This window comes from Raphanus sativus, chromosome 4, assembly GCF_000801105.2.
Source record: "Raphanus sativus cultivar WK10039 chromosome 4, ASM80110v3, whole genome shotgun sequence".
NCBI lineage: Eukaryota > Viridiplantae > Streptophyta > Magnoliopsida > Brassicales > Brassicaceae > Raphanus > Raphanus sativus.
The window spans coordinates 3,696,222-3,716,231 of NC_079514.1; the positions used below are offsets into that span (position 1 = coordinate 3,696,222).

The following is a 20,010-nucleotide window of genomic DNA, read 5'->3' on the forward strand; positions in this document are numbered from 1 at the left end:
TTAGGCTCGATTTGCTTGCATAGTCAATAGTTTCATTCTCATATTGATATATACATCTCTAGAAGAAAAAAGTTCAGTGGCTCAGCAATTATGTCGTCGATCTAGAAGTAAATTACACAGTATATAATATTGGCCTCTGATCATGCAGTGGAGTAAATGCTTGCAATCATCGATAAGGAAAGAGATGAAAAGTTGCCAAAGTTCTTGGCATGCATTCTAGAGCTTGGTCTTTTTAAATTTTTATAAAATTCCCATATCAATCTATATGTTTATGTTCTTTTCATGACAGCCCTAACCACACACAAGTTTTCATTAGCCTAGTTGTTGGTTTCTATGTTCTTTCTTTCTTTTTCTTCCGTTTCAGCTATCATCTGATATTATTACGCATCTTCTTTTCTTCTTAAATTTTCGCCCCTCTCCTGAAGGTGTACGGCGTTTTGACTTTACCAATTAGAGCCAAAAAATATCAAGATAAGACATACAGTCGATGTCTGTAACATGCTATAAAAGTCATACTCTTGGTGACTATAGTATTTACCTTGTTCAAGTTTGAAATATATGCTAATAACACAAGATTTTACGACTACTGTTGTTGTTATGTACATTGCAGGGGTTTGAGTTTTTGCTCATGGAGCTATATTCTTGAGTCTACAATCCAGATACAGACCCAGAGAAAAGAAAGTACAACTGGTTATAGAATATAGACTTGTAGTCAAAGGCGATAAAGTAGTAGAAGTAGAAGCAGACATGGCTTATCTACCCATAATATGAGAGAATGAATCTGTATCCTCACAAGCCAACTCCTATTAACCATATGAGATTTAGTAATGCACAAACGAAGATTAAATAGCAATCAAAACTCACTAAACAAAGGACAAGACAAGAAGCATTGGATGGGCGGTAATACCACGTGATGGAAGCACGTGACGACCCAATAACCGGCTTCCACGCAATCAAACCCTTCGGGGACGTCGCCTCTAGACTCTAGGCAGCTTCCAATAATGTATCCAAATATCATTTAGTTTTGTTTTGAGCCTCTTATCGTTTCCATAGTATAAAAATAAACAAAACATACAATAGACAAATTTTGAAATCAACTTAAAACAAAAACAGAGTCACTTATCGCCAAGATACAACAAAGGTGGGGCTCAACGTAAGGAGTGACTCATCTTGAGGATATATAGTACCCTCTAAGTTCGCCACTTGTTTTCTCTTATACCTCCTTACCCATCCACTTCCCATTTTCTCTCAACATGGTACAAGCCCTTAATCTAATGATTAATTAAATCTATTAGTATTTTATATTCGAAAATTTAAAGTTCAAAACTTCAAATGAATCATGTAAGAAAATTCCACATAAAAGAATAGCCAGTCAAACATAACTTTTATAATACTATTGGTAGAAATAGAACCGTCAAATATAAAATTTTCATAAAATATGTATAATTATCAATTATAAAATCATTAATATATTAATTATAATAATTTGTAATATATATAATAATAAGTTAATGGGAAAAAAAAGAGAATCTCAACATCTTGTATCGCTTTCCAAACCTGGATCCCACTGATACATGATCCATTGCATGTTATTTGCTTATTAAATCTTTTCGAGTTTACCATTTAACCCTCAAAGCCTATGATCCTTTCGCTATAAGTACACACCCTAACCTCTCCTTCATCTTCCGACAAAACCTTATAATCTCTCTTCAGTTTACTCAAGAGCTTCTCAAAATCTTTTACAACTTTAATCTTCAAAGATCTAAAGAAAGAAGTTTATCAGATCATGATTATCTAAACAAGGTCTGGATGGCAGCATCTTTCGTGGCTGTTCAAGGAAACCCCGATCACAGCGTCAAGCTAAAACCCGGTCTCAGCTCCGCCCACCGCCTTCAACGCCGACTTTCCTCCGATCTCCGCCCTCTCTCCGCCGCAGATGTCCCCGTAGAGGATGCTCCTTCGGAGGAAAGACGACGTACCTCTTCTTCCTCCAATCCTGATGAATCGCTACGTCAGGTTCATGTACCTCAGCTGCTGGAGCCAAGGCTAATTCTAGTTCCATCCATTCATCACCACAGATGATGATGATGATGATGATGATGATGCATGGTGACTTGCTCATGGATCCGCTTGAGTCAGAAAAAGCGAGTTGCATTTGCTGATGATAAACTGTATAATAGTTCATTGTATATTTGTATTATAGTCATCTATGTGAATATTAGACATATGTTCAAGAAGATCAAAAGCAAAACGTTCGTTTTATGAGAACTATGTTTCTAGTTTCAAGTATCTAAACCATTCCAAGTTCTCGTCAAAAAATTTTATCAAATTTTGATTGTGATTGCCACTAATTATTCAACATTACCTACAGAGAATTTATTCAAAATTAAAATAATAAAAGATTCCAAAACCGTCATTATCCAATGGGACCAGACAAGTCAGTAACTCCACAATGCTATTATTTTTTTAATGCTTGTCATAATTGTATCAGGTCGCCACTAAATAACTCAATAATATATGCATTTTTTATTTGAGAAAAATAAAATATGCATTTTTCATCTTTGATTAAACCGAGATTATTAGTAGGCCCAAATTACGAGAGGCGCCCGAGGCCCGAATAATTTACCATGGCCCATGTTTATCAATAAAATGTTTTTGCTTCTTCACTAATCACAGGAGTCCAGTCAACAGCATTGCAGGAGTTACACCAAAAACAACACAACAAAGAGAGAGAGAGAGAGACATTGAATCTTGGTCAAACAATCTTACAACACACAATTGCAAAGACTTGGCTCAGATACGGCTTGAATCCCTCCCAAAGATGTACCTCCTAGTCCAGTCAGACACCACCAGAGCCCTCGTTCTCCAGCTAACTTGCTTGCTGCATTCACCACATCCATCATTTGTGTTGGCATTCACCCTCAGATTTCTATTAGTAGTAATAGAGCTTATCATCATTATTATTTATATTTACCTGGCGTAAACAGAATACCATAGCCACTGGGTGCTTCTCCCAGCTGAAACCCAGTCTCCTGGTAGTTCAGCAGCTGCTTGGTCCCCTCCCAACGGAGCAAACTGTCCAAAGTGCTTGTACCTATCATCAACCACAAAAAAAAGGTTTCAGTTTCAGTTTCATCTCTGTATCTTAGCTATTGAGGATGCAAGAAGTTTGGCAATATACTGGAAGGGACGAAACTGGTGATGCCCTCCAGTTCTGAAGCGCTTAGGACCTTCAGGATGCTCTTTACAATGCTCCATCTTGTTAAAACATTTTGCAAGATACGAACCTTGCTGAGCCGCAACCTATACAGTAACAAACATTTGATCTTATGTTCTACAACAAACCCTTTGGTCAAGCCACTAAGTGTTACCTGAGCAGTTGCAGGAAGACTCTTTCATCTGCGAGTCAACTCCAGAGAGAGCCGATTCAAACGCCTTGATGTCTACTTCTTTCTTTGGATCACCTTCTGAATCAGTCAGAAGATCTCTGATACTCCTCATATGCTTGCTTTTCAGGTAGAGCTCAACCTGTGGGTACCTCACAACGATATCATCAACCACCTCTTGTAACTCTTCTTCTGTCAATGTCCCTGAGTTGTCCACATCTGCAGCTTTGAATATATTTTCAATATCCCCCATGATTTTGCGTTGAGCTATGGAAGCACAGTCTCCAACTGCATAAACATTCTCACATCCTTTCACCTGTAACCACTCGTTGGTTGCCAATGCTCGTCTCCCTCCTTGTCCAACTTGCTCCATGAGGTCGCTGATCACTGGACGAGTCCCAACTCCAGTGGACCACAATATCAACCCGTGAGGTAGGCTTACGACTTCTCCGCTTGATTTGATCTTCACAGAGATGTCTTTATCAGACACAGACATCACACGCATTCCCATCAGAACATCTATACCATCTCTCAAGAACTTCTGTTCAGCAAATGAACTAATACGTTCATCAAACCTGCAACAACAACAACAACAATAACAATCACTTTGTCAAACTCCCAACAAACAAGAAAAGCTACTAGGCTTGAGCACACATTTATCCAGAACCAAAAAACCAAACCGAAATATTAGAATATCCAAGTTTTTATCCGAAAATCCGAAAAAGCTGATATATAATCCGAAAACCCGAATTTCTGCAACCTGAATTAACCGAAAAGCCAGAACCGTACCAGAACCAAATAAATGGATCCAAAATTACCTCGGATATTAGCCGTTTAACAACTTTGCTACCCGAACCGAACCAAAAAGCAAAATAACTGAACAGTTTTGCAACTTTGCTACCCGAAGAAAACCGAAATAACTGAACAGAAACCGAACTAAATTTTCTAAACATGATCCTAAACTTCTAGAACAAAAGAACCAAAAGAACAGAACCAAGAACCGAATGCCCATGGCTACAAGCTACCATTAGAGTCTTTTTCACTTACGAGTTCAAGATATGATCTCCAGATTGAATGAGTGTTATTTTCACAAGCTCCTTGACCGAAGGGTATATCTTGGTGATATCCTCTTCAATAAAGTCATGCAACTCAGCTGCAAACTCCACACCAGTAGGTCCACCACCCACTATAACAAAGTGAAGCTTAGTCCTTCTCTGCTCCTCGGTGAGACCAGGAAGAATAGCCTTTTCAAAGCAATCGATGACTCCCCTGCGAATCCTCTGCGCATCCTCTACTTCCTTGAGGAAATGACAGTTCTCAAGAACTCCTGGAGTGCCGAACGTGTTGACCTGTGCTCCCACCGCTATGACCAAGTAGTCGTAGTCAAGTGAGAACTCTTGGCTTGCTTCGGGATCGTCCTTGAAAACTGGTTGGCAGCGAACCTTGTTGTTGGCAGGATCGATCTTGGCACAATCTGCTTCCCATAATTCAATCTCTCCATTTTTCTGCCAAATTTTAAAAAAAAGCTTAGCAGAATAATGATAGACCAAAAGATTCAAGCATACCTTCTTGGTAATGTTGCGGACAGACTCGACGATGCTTCTAGCTTCAACGGTGCCACAAGTGACGCTAGGCAAGAGTGGAGTGAAGGCGAAGTAGTTCTGAGGAGAAACAACCTGAACGTCGTAGGAAGAGATGTCGAGATCTTTGAGGAAGCTTATACCAGCCCATCCAGTGCCAAGTACAACTACTTTCTTCTTCTTCTGCTTTTGCTCTTCCTCCTTTTTGTTGGAATCTGAGTAGGCCACTAAACTCCCACCGCTGCAAAATGTGTAAAGAATTACAAACACATTCTCAGGGTCCAGGACCACAACAAGATTGTGAAAACACATGTGTAGTTGAGACCAAGTCAATAAAAAGGAATTATATTTTACAGAAGAGGCTGGTCAGAAACAGAATGTTACCTAAGTCAAACAATAAGGAAGAAGATTCGAGAAAAAAGGTCTAGACTTTTGGGAAACCAGTGAAAAAGTGAAACCTGAGAGTGCCGAGTAGGAGGAGCTTAGAGGCCAGTGGAGCAGATCTATAGGCTCTTCCGAGAGAGGAAAGTATTGTCATTTTGGTGGTGTTAAAGCTTGAAGAGAGAGAGAATTTTGATTATTGGAGGATAAAGTACAAATAGATCCAGGAGACTTCTTTTACTGGCGAAATATCTCTGACCAGGTTAGTTAGCCTTTTTAGAAAGACTTTATCGTGTGTCAGAAAGTTAAACAAGTCAATTAGTATTTATTTAACCGGTGATTAAATATTCCGACAGCTAAGGATGTGCCATGTAGAATGTTCCGTATAAATTGGACAAGAACTTAGCAACGGGTGGCAACATTTGTAAATATATCGACAAGTTCAGAGAGTAGCTAAACACAAATTAAGAGTTTGTCAAAGGATATACAAGTTCGAGTTCTTGTGTGGCAACAAGTACAAGCTTTTGGCACAAGGCTATGTTTATGAACCAGCAGTCCAGTCCACACACATCTAAAGCTCACAAGGGTTGCTAGTGTAAGCTGGTCCCCCTCTTTTGTTAATCTAGCAATCGATAAGGCATCTTTTTCAACCAAGCTCAAGAAGAGGAGGCCATTATTATATTTATGATTTTTTTTTTTGAAAGAATTTTAAATTTATGCACTTCAAAAAACCTTTTTACAAATCAATGTATCCTGTTCTTTAGATATAAAACAAAGCCTATATTTATGATGTTAATGATTCATAAATCTCCAAGAGACCTGGACCCAAAAAAAAACTTCAAAGCTGTAGATAAGAAAAACAAGTGGAATTTAGCTGATAGTTTTAGAGGCTAAACTGTATGATAAACAAAGTGTGCCTCCACGTTTAAACACCGCCACTAATTTAATATATGCCTCTATGACTAGCATTTATTTTCGTTGAGTAACAAGCTAAAGGTGAGTGAGGAATTACACAACAAGACTATAACCCGAATCAGAAAAACATAAAAACCAGATTCCAGAGATATTGAGATGAGTGATTCCATTTATACAGGAAGGTCCTTGCAATGCCCTAATAGTTTAGCTTAAATCAAAATGGCTTAAGTTGAGCTTAGTTTAATACTAAATGAGCCGTAAAGTATGAATCAACGCCAAAAAAAAAAAGAAACATAACTAACCAGTGGGTAGAAGTTACAAAGTACAACACAAACTAGTTTAGTTTGTTCTTAATTTCGTTGCTAACAGAGAATTTAAACAATCATCCAAGTCAAGTGCCTGTAACCAGCCCATTTTGCAGCAAGCCTTACGCCAATGGCCAAAGCCGCAGCCAACAACGGCATTGGTGGCCCCTTCCTCAAGCTCTGTCCCTCTTCTTCTTCAGAAGACGTCTTCTTAGTTGAATTGTAATACATAGCTAAAACCAAATACCCTGTGATAGCCACCACTCTCACCCACGGCTCCCCTACTCCCGCCAGAACAGCCGCAGAAGGTAACGCCGAAGTCACATCATCTCTCTTCTTCACCAACCTCGAATACCCATACATACCCACCAAAACAGTCCAGAAGAACGGCTCCGAGATGTACCCCTGTACAGCCGCATACCCCAAAACACCAGCAAGAGTCACCACGTAAGGCTGCTTGCTGATCGCGTTCGGCGCAACTGCTTCTCCTACCGCGAGAACAGATGATGCGAGAAGGATCACCGTGGTTAACTCCCTCACAGGCGTGTAAGCGACGATCCCCGAGTAGAACGCCCGGACGCTGTAGATTGCAGTCTCCACGAGAGCGATGAGGGAAGTGATGGGGTCTCCTATAAAGTGGAAGACGAGTGCCAACGCGAACTTCGAAATGTCTCCGAGAAATCTAACGATGGCGAAAGCAGCGTTTCTCCAGTTCGTTAGCTCGAACAAGACTGCTCTCCACGCGTACACGAGAAACGCTAACGCTGCAGACAGAAACATCAAAACGTTAACTTCATCTGTCCTAATACATAACTGAACTAACTTCAAATCACTACATTACTAGTTCAGATTACAATCAGTAAGTAAGATTAAAAATTACTGAGTCCAAGGGAAGTCAAAACGGTGACGTACCGATAAACCAGGGCCATCTTACGGGAGTGTCGGGTGCTTCTTTGGTCAGGTGTCTAAATCTATCAGGCATAGTGCTCTCTCGCCTCGCGAATCGCTCCGCCGCATCCTCTGTTTCGCCCTTCTGTACATCTTCTTTGTTGCATCTCGTGGAAACCCTAAGTCTTACACTCGGAAACTTGCCCGGAACAGAGAAGCCGCGGAGGCTCGCGCCGGCGTTCAGAAGCTGCGGTGGAGCAAGTGTAAGCTTGTAATTGACATTGAGATGAGAAATACGGGGCAGAGAGGCGGAATTGATAGCAGGGATGCGAGAATAGCGGCAGAAGGAAGAGGGAGGAAGAGATGAAGAGAGAGCGTAGGACGTCATCGGCATCGTAGTGCTGAAGCTTTTCCAAAGAACAAACGAATAGCCTTTGCCAGAGTTAACAACAGTGGGCCGTTAGACCATAGTGGGCTTTAGCTTTACGGCCCAATACATGATGGATTGTTTAGTTTTCATATTAAAAGATTTACAACACTAGGAAGATGGATGTTTTGTTATCCCCGTAGTTATATTATTAATGGTGCATGTCATCTGGAGATCCCAATTCCCATAAACCCTGAAATTTACATGCATGTCATTTGTATGTTTTCTTACGTGTTCATATACTGGACAGAGATAGGAACGAGCATGTTATGTAATGGATAGAGTGATTCATATAATTGTGGACACATTCGTATGTACATTTGTTTAGATATTGTTATTGCATCATTCTAGTTTGTTCACTCGCTCCTTGATTATATAATCTTGTATCTAAAGGCCCCTCACACACAAGGAGGACTCTATTGAAAGAGGTTTGTAAAGAGGACTACACGATGAAGACTCTATTCTCATGTGATACTTGACTATGGTTAGATAGATTAGTATATTTTACATTAAGAATTTTGGTAGTTTTCTATTTAATAATTGGTTCTGAAATTTTTCTTTTTATATTAGTTTTAAAAGTTTTTCATTTTCTATAAAATTGTATCTCTATATAAATGTTTCATATGATTAAATACTAGACAAGCTTCCAAGACTTAACTTAATCTCAAGAGAGATAAGGTTAAAAGGAAGTTTTTTTGGCTCGTATCATCATGATAACCTCTTGTCTCGTGACCTATTGTCTCGTGACCACTTGTGTCTTTTTGTGTTCGTGATACCGTTTCTAAACGAGCTCAGGGCCTTTATAGGTTAATAAGAAGAAATACAATCTCTTTCCCCTTGTCCCATCTCCTATATTACAAGACCGTGGTAGGTTGGCCATAGACATCTTCATTTCTCAAAGCTGTCAACAGCTAACAAAATAAAGAAATACTTAAAATAAAAAGTTTATTTTTCCTCCGCCACTAGACCAATACAAAAAGAAAGACATGCACTAACCGAAGCATGCTCGTGCGCATGTTCTTCTAGGAAATCCACCATTTTTTTTTACTTTGTTAATTGCTCAATCCATTCAACGAGCCATCAGATAAATAGAAGATATAAAAGTCTGGAAATTAAGAATACATGGTTTTAAATGCAAGACATTATTCTTTAGTGGACACTTCTTCAAGCTTTGACATTGCTGGTAAAGTCCACACACGTCTGGCAAGTACAATCAGAGAAACGGCATAACTCGCAGCCAAAACAGACGCAAGAAGTGCAGCCTTTGCAAGTTGGCGAACGTGTGCATCCTCTATACACTTTCCTGCTTCCTCTCTCTTCCTCTGCCTCACATGTTATCCTGCCACCACCATCAATCCTAATATATATTACCATACTATTTCCATAATCTTCCTCAACTTAACACAAGAACCAAAAAGATAAAAAAACCCTACTTGTCGTATGGAAAGTCTGAGCATTTCCAGTTTGGATCAGCCATTGCGTTGTGGTGCAAGCGGCATTCGTCTCTGCTCCTCAACCTGAACCTCCTCTCCTTACCACATTCGATGCACCCAACAAACTCATCTCTATGGAATACTTTGGTACCTTGTGATCTTCTGTTTGATCTATTGCACTTCTTTAATGCTTCATTGTAGTATTTGAGCAGTACTGTCTTTGACAGTGGAATCTTCTCGCCTCCAACGATAACCCACACATTGTTCTTCCACTTTTTAGCCGTTTCTCTGCCAGAATGCTTCTCGAACGCAGCTGGTGTTAACTTGTCTACAGTCAAAACTGTTCAAGTCAGATCATTTTTTTTCCAAAGAGATGTGTATCTATTATTATACCAACGCTTGAGATAGTCTTAGCAAGATACAAGCTGCCACTTTGTCCACTAACAAAGAGACCCATCAATCCATCATCATCAAATATGCAAACATCGAGACATTACAATGAAGCAAAACATCAAGTGTCTTTGATCGCAAAGGTGATTCAACAGTATCCACAAATATGGTACCTACTAGCCAGTTTCTTAGGTAAGAAAGAAAAGAGCAGTCTCGTTGACAAGATGTAGTCATTCTAAAGGCTTTTTAACTTTACTAGTTACTAGCCGAATGGAATCATGTTGAGAAGATGTAACCATGCTAAAGACTTTAGCTTTACTAGTTTAGTTACTAGCCGAATGTAATATTAAGTGAGGCAGAGAATAAGCAGTAAAGCAAAGGACCCTAGTGAAAAGGAAGAGCTAGAGAAGAAGACAATACAACCTAAAGAAACAACAAACAGTTGATGTAAGAGAGAAGGGTAAAAAACCCTCGTTGCCTTTAATAGTACTTTACAAGACATCTCACACACACATTCACATGCACATAAATCAAAACCCATTTTGCCAAACGCATCAGAAAGACATAGAGAGCAACAACAACAAAAAAAAAAAAGAGAGTAGACCTTCGTCACAGCCGGGCGTGCATTCACAGGTGATTTCGAGATTGCCGTTGGGGAAAACCCTAAGTTTAGCAATGGCATCACCGTAACGGTGGCTAGTACAACCACACATAACCTCAACGTAACCGCCACCAACATTGACCCCACTCATCTCTCGCAGCTCCTCTTGCCTGAACAACATAGATCCACATTGTATCTCTTCCACATTTGCCATATCTTTCTCTCGCTCACTCTCTTTTCTCTCTGGATCCCTTTCTTATAACGTATGAGAGAAAGAGGAGGAAAGGGTTAGATGAAGGAAGGAAATGCCTCGTTTTGGGGTATAAAAGGAAAGCCCTAAAGGAGCACGCATCTCAAAAGCTGAGACTGAGAGAGATCTGATATCAAAGCGAAAGCTTATTAAGGGACTTTTCGGGAGAAGAGAGAGGTTAATAAGTAGAAAGAGAGAGAGAGAGAGAGAGAGAGAGAGAGAGAGAGAGAGAGAGAGAGAGAGAGAGAGAGAGAGAATGCCTTTGGCCTTTGGGTTTTGGGGTTACAGAGAAAGTAAAGAAACTCTTATACAAAAGAAGTGAGTTTTTTTCTGGCCGATGCGAAATTAGCAGCTGGCGAACAGAAATAAAACTCGTGGGACCTCTGCATTATAGATATTAATATTAGTATCCGATATACACATGTATATATTTATTTATATAACCTAACATGATAACAGTGTAGGGAAATGAGAGAGATACTCGAATGTCTTTTGGTCGATACGAGCAGAAGAAGAGGCGGTGGGCGAGAGATCAGAGAGCTTTTTGACAAGACACAAGAGAAGAGGAAGTGAGTTAAGGAATAGGGTGTGTCAAGTGTTTCAGGTCCTATTTAATTTGTTATGTGAAATCTCTTTTTTTTCTCTTTGTACTTGTTCACAGCTCTTGTTTTTAAGTCATTTTTAGTTTCTCTTCCTTCTCTTGGAGGTTCTGCATTCTTGGGCTCTTCCCTTTCTTCAGGACTCATCGTTTACCGAGTCATTTCCCCCCAATGACTATTGACTTATTTCTTTTTTCAATAAAAGATTAATTGATATTTAAAGTTTCTGTGTTTTGATTGAAATATAAGTTTAATCAGAACTATAGTCTTTTTTGGTAAACAATCAAAACTATAGTTTTTTTCTTTTGGTAAACAATCAAATCTATAGTTGTCTATGAAACAACTAGTGACCAAGTTACGACGTCATTGACATCTGTCTGTTAGATATTCTGAAATGCCCTCGAACCCCAATGTCATATGTATATCTCTGTATTCGAGGACTCATAATTTAATAACCTAACAAGGACACTAGTGTTGTCTATAAACCATATGATGATGGTATGTAGGGGTGGGCATTTTATCCGTGAAATTTGATTCGATTCGTTATCCGTTACTATTCGATCCGAAAATTCCGAATATCCGTAAGTTTTCGAAGCAAAGCAAATACTAAAATTCAATATCCGTTAATATCGAAGCAAATCACAAATACTAAAATTTTGGGAAGCGAATATCCGATCCGATCCGTCAATATATAAATACATGTATATTTTGATTATATTTAAAATTTTAATTGTATAAAATTATTATTCTAACATATGATTTGACAGATTCTATTCATATTATTACTTATATAAAAATATTACATAAAAGGAAAAAAACATTTATGACAATTATAATTTTTTTCTTCAGTTTTGTGTTATTATAATTGTTAATTAAGTTTAAAATTTTACAAAATATGTAGATTCATTGTATCTTTTAATTTTTATCCTTTATATCATGCAAAAAAAAATATTTTCCAAAAAAAATTTGTATCAAATTTTTAAGATTATTTGTATTAATCAAAACAAGTGAGATATCCGTAAGTATCCGCAAATATCTATTTATTTTCCGGATATCCGTTTTTCCGAATATCCGTATTTTTCCGAATCAAAGCAAATCGGAAAATTAGATATCCGTAACATTCGAAGCAAATCACAAATACCTTCAAAAACCCGGATATCCGATCCGTGCCCAGGCCTAATGGTATGTGTTGTTATCATTTTCTTATTACATATTCAAAGATGTTCAAAACGATGTCAACATCTTTACTTCAAACACTCTTTCCTCCTAGATGATCCCAAAAAAAAACATGTGGAAGGGAAGTTCTTATTATGGATTCATTAGTGAATGATACAAGAATATCCATATTGGTGAGTCTCTCACAGGATTTTTTATCAATTATATTAATAATTAATTAAAAATACTTTTTGGAGAAAAATTGAGAGATCAATATCAGATTTTCTCACCTGGAAGATTTTCATATGATTTTTTCAACTTCTTGAATAGACATTTTCAATTGAATATTAATAACAACTAGTGTTTGACCCGCACACCCGTGCAGGTGTTTATTTTTATTTTTATAAATAAATATTTTATTTTACAAAAATGGTATAATATATATTTTAAAATTTATCTATATTAACTAACTGTTTAATATTAAATCTCTAAACACAATAATTTTATAGTTTATATTTTTTTTTGAACCGTCAATCGTTTTAGCCACATTTCAAGAGTATGATTTGTGCGTCGGGACAAATGTATTTGTATTCTAAATTTATTTTTAGTTTTTTATTTGTTATTTTGAATAGTTTTAGTTATTTTAGGTAATTTAACTAATTTTTAATTAGATTAGTGAAAATATATATTTTGAGCTTTTTTCAAAAAATTTAGGTTTTTAAAAATATTTTAAGACGATTTCAAACATTGGTTATAATCGATCCGAATCGAACACAGAAGGAACTGAACCAAACTCGATCTAATAATTAGTAAAACCCGAATTGAACTTATGAGTATCACACCAAAAATTTGAAAATCTGTATGAACCGAACCAAATTCGATGGGCCTAAACGACCAGTCATAAAAGTAATACTTGTTTTACTAAGTAAGTTTTGTTTTTTTCTGAATATGAGTAAAAATTAAACTATATAGGAATTCTATATATTTTGTGTTAAAAAAAGAGAGAATTCTATATATATTGTTAGTGTGGGTGTGAAGATACAGAAGGAGATCTATACTAAATATTTAGTTTTGCGTGAAATGCACTTAGATTGAATAATTAGTAACCGATAATGATTTTTTTTTGCTTGAAACTGATAATGATATTTTAAAAATTATTTAGATTTGGTTAGTTCCCTTTTTAAATAGTTAGATTAGAGTTATTCTTGAGTTCACTAATAGAAATCAAGTATTTCATAATCAATATTTTTTTTTTTAAAAAAGGAAATAAAATAACAACTTTCCAAATTCGACTATAAGGTGGTTTAATACATATTATATTAGTTGTTTGAGAATCTTACAAACGGTGTTACAAACAAAAAAAGAATCTTACAAACGATTTACGCCCTAATAAATAGGTACTTCATATAAAGTTTTTAAGGAAATAGAACTTCAAAGAAAATATCAATCATGAAATTTCTATTTATGTGATAGATATATAGGAAAGAATATTATAAATCGTTTTTTCATTTAAATATTGTCTTCCTCAAGTATGACATCTTTTTGGTTAATGATTTAGCTAAGTGTAGATGGAATGTGCTTGATTTTAGGATTATTTTGTGGAGCTAATTAAGATTATATGTAGTATGTTGATTACACTTCAAACATTCATAATATATATGTCTAATGATATCAGCTTGAGAATTTTTAATGATTTTTTGTATATTATAAAATTTGGATCCGTAAATTTGATGCACTTCATTTTACACTTTTGGTTTATTAGAAGTTGTGAACCCATACATTGATTGACGTCCACTTTCACAATTTGATGTTTTTCTTTTGGTAAAATTTCATAGTTTGATGTTTTTATATCTAAACACATAAAATGAGGGTTGGTATGAATTACGTGTATTGCATGAAAACCAATCTTTGATAGTGGTGATAGTGGAATATGATGTACAATAATAATATTAATTTTATGTGCACTTGATTTTAGAATCTTGGCTTATTAATAGTTGTAAACCAATTTATGCAAAGATTGGAAAATTTTGCCGGCTAGTAAATAGTAAACCGAGTTATTTTTGTTTGTTATGAGATAAATCATGTTAATAATGGGAAAGTCAATCCTAATGGGCTGGTTAATTGACGAAAGGGCTTTTAATTATTACTAAAACTATTGTGTTTAAATCAATGGCATTCAATTGTAATTATTTAGAAAAATTCAGGGTTAATTCAAATTTGTACTTCATTTTTAATAGATTAGATATAGTAACTGAAAAAGAGACTTCAATGGGGATGGTTTGATAGGGTTTGGTTTGTATAAACTAATGGGCCTTGGCCCTTTTTGAACTCTACTTTTGTGTTTCCATTGTAAAACTAAAAAGTTACGGATGGGTGACAAAAGAGCAGCATGACGACCTGAACGTTACGTTGAACCGTGTGGCGTTTGTTACATATGATAAGAGACCAACTTCTTTGTACTTTAGTACCTCACCAATAGCTTTTGCACTAGCACAAGAGAGTTTCGGGCTTTATCAAGCATATTTCTTACATTTGGTTACACTACATGTGAATATCCTTTCTTTTATTCGCCATCCAAGGCAATATGCATGCACATCCTGGTGTGTGTTGAAATTGTCTCAGCAATGACGGGTCACTATCAAGCGAGATATTCTCCACCAGCATGAAATTTTGAATTTTTTTGATATCTTTTACAAGGAACAAACAAAAGCACTGGCTTTTTGTCTTGAAAGTATCAATGACACAAAGATCGGATTCGTCAGAGCAGATTAAAATATTACTAAAAGAAGACATAAATGGAGCCCAGAGTAGGTATGGGCCAATATATACAAATAGGCCCATTAATGGTTATACGTGTATCTCGAGAGAGAAGAGAGAGAGAGAGAGAGTGTGTGAAAGCATTAGAAACGTAGAGCGCCGGAAAAGTCACAGCTCCGCCTGTCGCCGCCGCCAAAAGTACTCCACCAATCGAAGAAGAAACCGTGAAGGAAGTCGTTGTCCAGTCTGTCTCCGTCTCTCACAACAAGTCCGACATTTGCAGCGTCTCTCACAGTTTCTCCACCGCCACGACTGCTACTGCTGCTTCCATCCTCGAAGACGACACTCGCCGCCTCAGGGGAAGCTCCGTCCCAGGTTAGTCCGAGAGAGACCATATAGCCAACTAAACCCTACACACAACCGGCGAAAGTTGGACTCGAGTCCTCTCCCAAGAAGCGGGTTGCTAGAAGGTCCAAGACGTCGCTCAATGTCTCCTGCAACTCGTGGCCCAAGTTCCACAAGAAGAAGCGTGAAGCAGCTGTAGAGAAGGAGGGAGGAGAGAGTAGCTGTTGAGGTAAAGAAGGAAGAAGAAGAAGATATAGAAGGACCCTGAGATGTCTATGGAATGCTTCATCTTTCTCTGATCTCACTCTCTAGTTTCATTAACCAAATCTTTACGGATCTTTTTTTTTTTTTTTTGTGCAACCAGTTACTTTCATTCATAATTAAAACACTACATAGCAAAGAGGCAAATAAGCTCTTCCGGACAAACCCGGGTAGCCAAATTTAGAACTTTAACAATACAAATAGAACAATAAAGGGATAGAGACACAAACTCAGCAGAGTTTGATAATGCATCTAAAGACATGCCTAAAAGGCCAAGTATTAAACTTGAAAAGAAGAATAATCTCACTTTAGTCTCTTCAAACGACTTCTGATGAGCCAGCTTGTCATGCGGCTTTGAATACAAGTCCGTAACCTCGAAGTTCATCGAAATAAATCTCGCTGCATCTACCGGTTCTAAACAAACCTTCACACAAGAATGCAAGACGGTTAGGATAAAGATTTTCTTCTCTGAAATTGTATCCCACAAAGGGACTCTTCTCCAAGAGATGAATTTTGATGGAAGTGTTCTTTACGGATCTTTATATAAAAGTAAAAGTAGACAGAAGACACTGTTCTGTTATAAGTACACTCGACAACATAAATGATAAAACTTGTCTTTTTCTTTATTTAAAAAAAAATGTTATGTGGTGAACATTCTTTGTTTTTTATGGGTTGCTCTAGAGTGTGGGAAGTAGAGAAAGAAAAGAAACTCGTAAGAGAAATTTGAATCGATCTTCATCTGAGTTAGTATATTATTTAACTATCAACTTTGTTTGTTTTCCTCTTCTGTATCTTCTTGTTTCTTTCTGGGAACAATTTGCGGCAATGTGGAGTCTTTACGTGTTATTTGGAAACACATTCTCATTATTTTAGAATAGCATATAAGCAATGCTCTTGATTCATTTATATATATATATAATATATATTATTTTTTATATATTTTTTGAGCAACTCACTTTTATATTATTTCTTTATTGAGAAATAGATAACAAAGATAGAGTGACTGGATAGTAGATTTGTTGTGTAAACCAGAAGAAGGAATCTGACAATACTAAGATTGTAGACCCTTTTGCATGTAGCAAATGCTTATTTGTTGACTGGTTCAAGTGGTTGTGGCACTGGTGGAACTTCTTCTTCTCTAGAGATCGGACCGGAAGCTTCATTTCCAGGGTGTGGGGCAAAACTAATAGGGGTTCCACAATAAGAGGCTGGAGCAGCAGCAATTGGATCGTCGTAAGGATGGAATGGCCTCTTAGGTTGGGGTGGCAGCAAGAATCTTCCTAGTCTAGGGATGAGACCAGATGGTTGGGGTGCAATGCTCACAAGAAACTCCGAGTGTTTTGTCTCACCGGCAGTGAAGAAATTGGGAATGTAACGCATTCCACTCACTTTCTCTGCACATCCAAAAAACAGGCCTAGCAGAACCATTGTAGCAATCAGTGTTTGCAGAGGTGACGCCATTGTTGTGTACGTGTGTTACTAAGCGGAGGATAAATCTGAAGCTTGAATTATTTGGTTTTGTGTGGGGAATGAGGAATAGAGATTGTGGGTTCTTTATAAAGTGAAATGGTTCGAGCTAATTATGTGTACATTAAACGAACATTAACAGTGCTTTATTTGCCACAAAGAGAGCATGCAAATTCTGGTGACATCTTTGTATTGGCGGTGAGTTAAGTCATAAGTGCATGATCAGTCATCCCATTCGCCACAAATGCCTAATTAATACTCTATTTGGTTTTTAAATGATGTATTTTTGGTTTCTACATACTCCCTCTGTTTTTTAAAGATACATATTCTAGACTTTTCACATATATTAAGAAATCACATTAAAAATGCATTAATTTTTGTGAATAACAATTTTCCATAATCTTTAACCAATAAAAATCCAATAAACACAATTAATTTTCTTGAAGTTAACAGATTTTCATTAAATAATATATTGAAAAAGTAAAAAAATATCTTTTTAAAACAATTTTTTTCCCTAGAACATGGGTCTTTAAAAAACAGAGGGAGTATATAATAATAATTGATTATAGATCTATTGTTTTCTATGTTTAACTGTTTTCTATAAATAAGAAAAAAAAATTCTATAAATCAATAGTACTTGAATAAATACAATTTTTAAGTTTACAATTATAAATTAATAAAAAATATATCTATCTATCTATTATATTATCTCAGAAGCAATTTTGTTGATTTGTCAAAATATCCATGATTTTAGGTTGAATCACTATAGTTTTAATAAATAAAATTTTATATCCATTATTTTAGGTTGAATTATTAATTAATTTGAATAATTTTTTTTTAATTAAGCCACTAGTTTAATAAATAATTTTAGTGAATATCTTAATTTAATATTCTGAATAATTAATTAATTAATATTTTCTAATTTTATTTTAGCATTATAATATTTATAGATATTTATGGTTTTAGGTTGAATCGCTAGTTTTAATATTTTTTGATATCCGTTGAATCATTAATTTGATTAATATTTTAATGAAGAAATTAGTTTACATAAATAATTTGAGTGACTATCTTAATTTAATATTCTTAATAATTACATAATTAATATTTTCAAATTCTAGCAACAATATTATAGTTAGGTTTATTTTATGTTTAGTTTAGTAGTATCAAATTGTATAGTATTTTCTCTTTATTTATTATTTCCCTTTTTATCCTTTAGATGTCAGGAAAAAGTTTTATTGATTATATTAATTTTTATTATGAATAATTAATTAATGAATATTATCAAATTATATCAATATTATCATAGTTACCTTTATCTTATGTTTAGTTTAATAATATCAAATTGTATAGTAATTTTGTTTTTCCTTTGTTTATTGTTCTACGAAGGAGTTTTATCCTTTTAATGCCACCAAAGAACTATATATTATTGTGGATTTCATTAACATCAGTTTATTAATTAAAAGTTACATGTCAAAAAGTACACCACCATTTACATTTCTAACAAATCAGTTTTCTCATAGACTTATTTATTTTATTATTTGTAGTTAAAATATGTATTTTTAGTTACTGTAGATTTTGCTTATAAATATCACTATGAACTTTGGTGAAGAGGAAATTTATATAAAATACATTTAAATTTTCATAGAAAAGAAAATTAGTTAAAAATATTATTTTTAGGAATAAATGTTTGCTACATAGACTTCAGTAGTAATTATAAAATTTTACTCATGTTATTTTAAAATAAAAACAAAATTTTATTAAGCTATTATGATGACGATCCTTGATTATTGGATTTTTTGTTGTTGTGAATTGCTGATAGAATAAATAAAAATTGCAAGTTTCAAACTATTATATACTATGTTGCAATAAAGAAACAAATATCAAATGATATCTTCTTATTAAGTTAATATACTCTTTCTTTTATAATAAGTGCCATCTAAGGTTTTACACACAAATTAAGAAAATTTTTATTTTTTTATTTCTATTTAATATATATTTTATTTGATTTTATTAATTAATGAATTTAAAATGATAAAAATGAATAATAATTTTTTTAAAAAACTTAATATGAGACGGATAGATATGTGTATCTAATTAAATAATTTAGATTGAAATACAAAAACACCTATTGAAATTAAAATTGGTTTGGTACATGTTAGTCAACATAGTATGTGGGTCGTCTCCTATTACAATTGTAAAACATATTTTTTAAAAAAATTAGTTTTATATTTATTCCGTTTCAAAATAATATAAGTATATTTTAAAAATTACATATATTAAGAAAACATGTAAACTCTGGAATATAAATACATTTTTTGATCAATTATTTTCTCTAATTTTTAACTAATCAAAATTTAGTTAACATAATTAATGTCTTCAAAATTTATAATTTATCATTGTTACTTGTATTGAATACTCAAAATATGTTTATTTTAGAAATGTTTTTTTGTCTAAAACATAGATTATTTTGATATAGAGGGAGTAATAACTATCTCGAGGATATGTAAATAACTTGATGAGCTTTTTAGTCAGTAGAATCTCTTCTTCTTCGCAGAAGCAAGTTGTGCTTCTGAAGATTTAAATGGGAGAGACGACGGCGTCCCAAGAGTTTGATCACTTCTTTTTCTCTCTGTGTGTTCTTTCAAAGTTGGTAAACAAAAAGATAATGCAACTTTCAATTTTTGACCCTTTCTATGGACTATAGTTCCATTCTCCGATTAATGTTACTTTTATATATGTTTGGTATTATATTACATGATTTACGTGAGAAGCGGTATATTTTACTTAGAAAGGAAACAACCAAAGTAGTTTACAAGCAAAAAAAAAAAAAAAAAAAAAAACCAAAGTCAAAGTCTTTCCTTCTGTTTATA

The 20,010-nt window shown here is 35.1% G+C and overlaps 4 protein-coding genes and 1 pseudogene across 5 annotated transcripts; 1 reads left to right on the plus strand and 4 right to left on the minus strand.

The window, feature by feature from the left end:
• The first annotated feature begins 1,686 nt into the window (after window positions 1–1,686).
• Window positions 1,687–2,268, plus strand: LOC130510682 (uncharacterized; annotated as a pseudogene).
• A 369-nt stretch (window positions 2,269–2,637) lies between these two features.
• On the minus strand, window positions 2,638–5,604 carry LOC108816535 (external alternative NAD(P)H-ubiquinone oxidoreductase B1, mitochondrial). The gene is given in 8 exon segments (XM_057007229.1): window positions 2,638–2,881; window positions 2,975–3,094; window positions 3,182–3,303; window positions 3,372–3,395; window positions 3,397–3,961; window positions 4,434–4,891; window positions 4,952–5,207; window positions 5,425–5,604. Coding segments are annotated over 8 exon segments (1,713 nt in total). The 5' UTR covers window positions 5,505–5,604; the 3' UTR covers window positions 2,638–2,793.
• Window positions 5,605–6,543: 939 nt separating this feature from the next.
• LOC130511842 (uncharacterized) lies at window positions 6,544–7,876 on the minus strand. Its single transcript, XM_057009579.1, has 2 exons — window positions 7,480–7,876; window positions 6,544–7,331 (listed from the first exon to the last, which is right to left on the minus strand). Exons 1-2 carry the CDS (start codon window positions 7,847–7,849, stop codon window positions 6,637–6,639), a joined length of 1,065 nt encoding a protein of 354 aa, XP_056865559.1. The 5' UTR covers window positions 7,850–7,876; the 3' UTR covers window positions 6,544–6,636.
• Window positions 7,877–8,842: 966 nt separating this feature from the next.
• LOC108852338 (protein ULTRAPETALA 1) lies at window positions 8,843–11,314 on the minus strand. Of its 2 annotated transcripts, none has more exons than XM_057006826.1 (3): window positions 10,310–11,314; window positions 9,316–9,643; window positions 8,843–9,239 (listed from the first exon to the last, which is right to left on the minus strand). In XM_057006826.1, the coding sequence occupies exons 1-3, from the start codon at window positions 10,518–10,520 to the stop codon at window positions 9,047–9,049; spliced, it is 732 nt and encodes a 243-aa protein (XP_056862806.1). In that variant the 5' UTR covers window positions 10,521–11,314; the 3' UTR covers window positions 8,843–9,046. The 2 variants fall into 2 exon arrangements, with proteins under 2 accessions (XP_056862806.1, XP_018481335.2); XM_018625833.2 differs by having other exon boundaries at window positions 8,845–9,221; window positions 10,310–10,951.
• A 5,304-nt stretch (window positions 11,315–16,618) lies between these two features.
• LOC108852988 (putative cell wall protein) lies at window positions 16,619–17,192 on the minus strand. Its single transcript, XM_018626454.2, has one exon. The coding sequence runs from the start codon at window positions 17,132–17,134 to the stop codon at window positions 16,760–16,762; it is 375 nt and encodes a 124-aa protein (XP_018481956.1). The 5' UTR covers window positions 17,135–17,192; the 3' UTR covers window positions 16,619–16,759.
• Window positions 17,193–20,010: the final 2,818 nt, after the last annotated feature.

What these genes read in the sequence shown, in the direction of transcription:
- LOC130511842 (XM_057009579.1), bottom strand. Translation starts at nt 7,849, where the DNA reads ATGCCGATGACGTCCTACGCTCTCTCTTCATCTCTTCCTCCCTCTTCC. An exon ending in AAGATGGCCCTGGTTTATCG is followed by an intron (nt 7,332 to 7,479) that starts GTACGTCACCGT and finishes TTCTGTCTGCAG; the next exon opens with CGTTAGCGTTTCTCGTGTAC.
- LOC108852338 (XM_057006826.1), bottom strand. Translation starts at nt 10,520, where the DNA reads ATGGCAAATGTGGAAGAGATACAATGTGGATCTATGTTGTTCAGGCAA. An exon ending in CACGCCCGGCTGTGACGAAG is followed by an intron (nt 9,644 to 10,309) that starts GTCTACTCTCTT and finishes TTTTGACTGTAG; the next exon opens with ACAAGTTAACACCAGCTGCG. An exon ending in TCAGACTTTCCATACGACAA is followed by an intron (nt 9,240 to 9,315) that starts GTAGGGTTTTTT and finishes AATATATATTAG; the next exon opens with GATTGATGGTGGTGGCAGGA.
- LOC108852988 (XM_018626454.2), bottom strand. Translation starts at nt 17,134, where the DNA reads ATGGCGTCACCTCTGCAAACACTGATTGCTACAATGGTTCTGCTAGGC.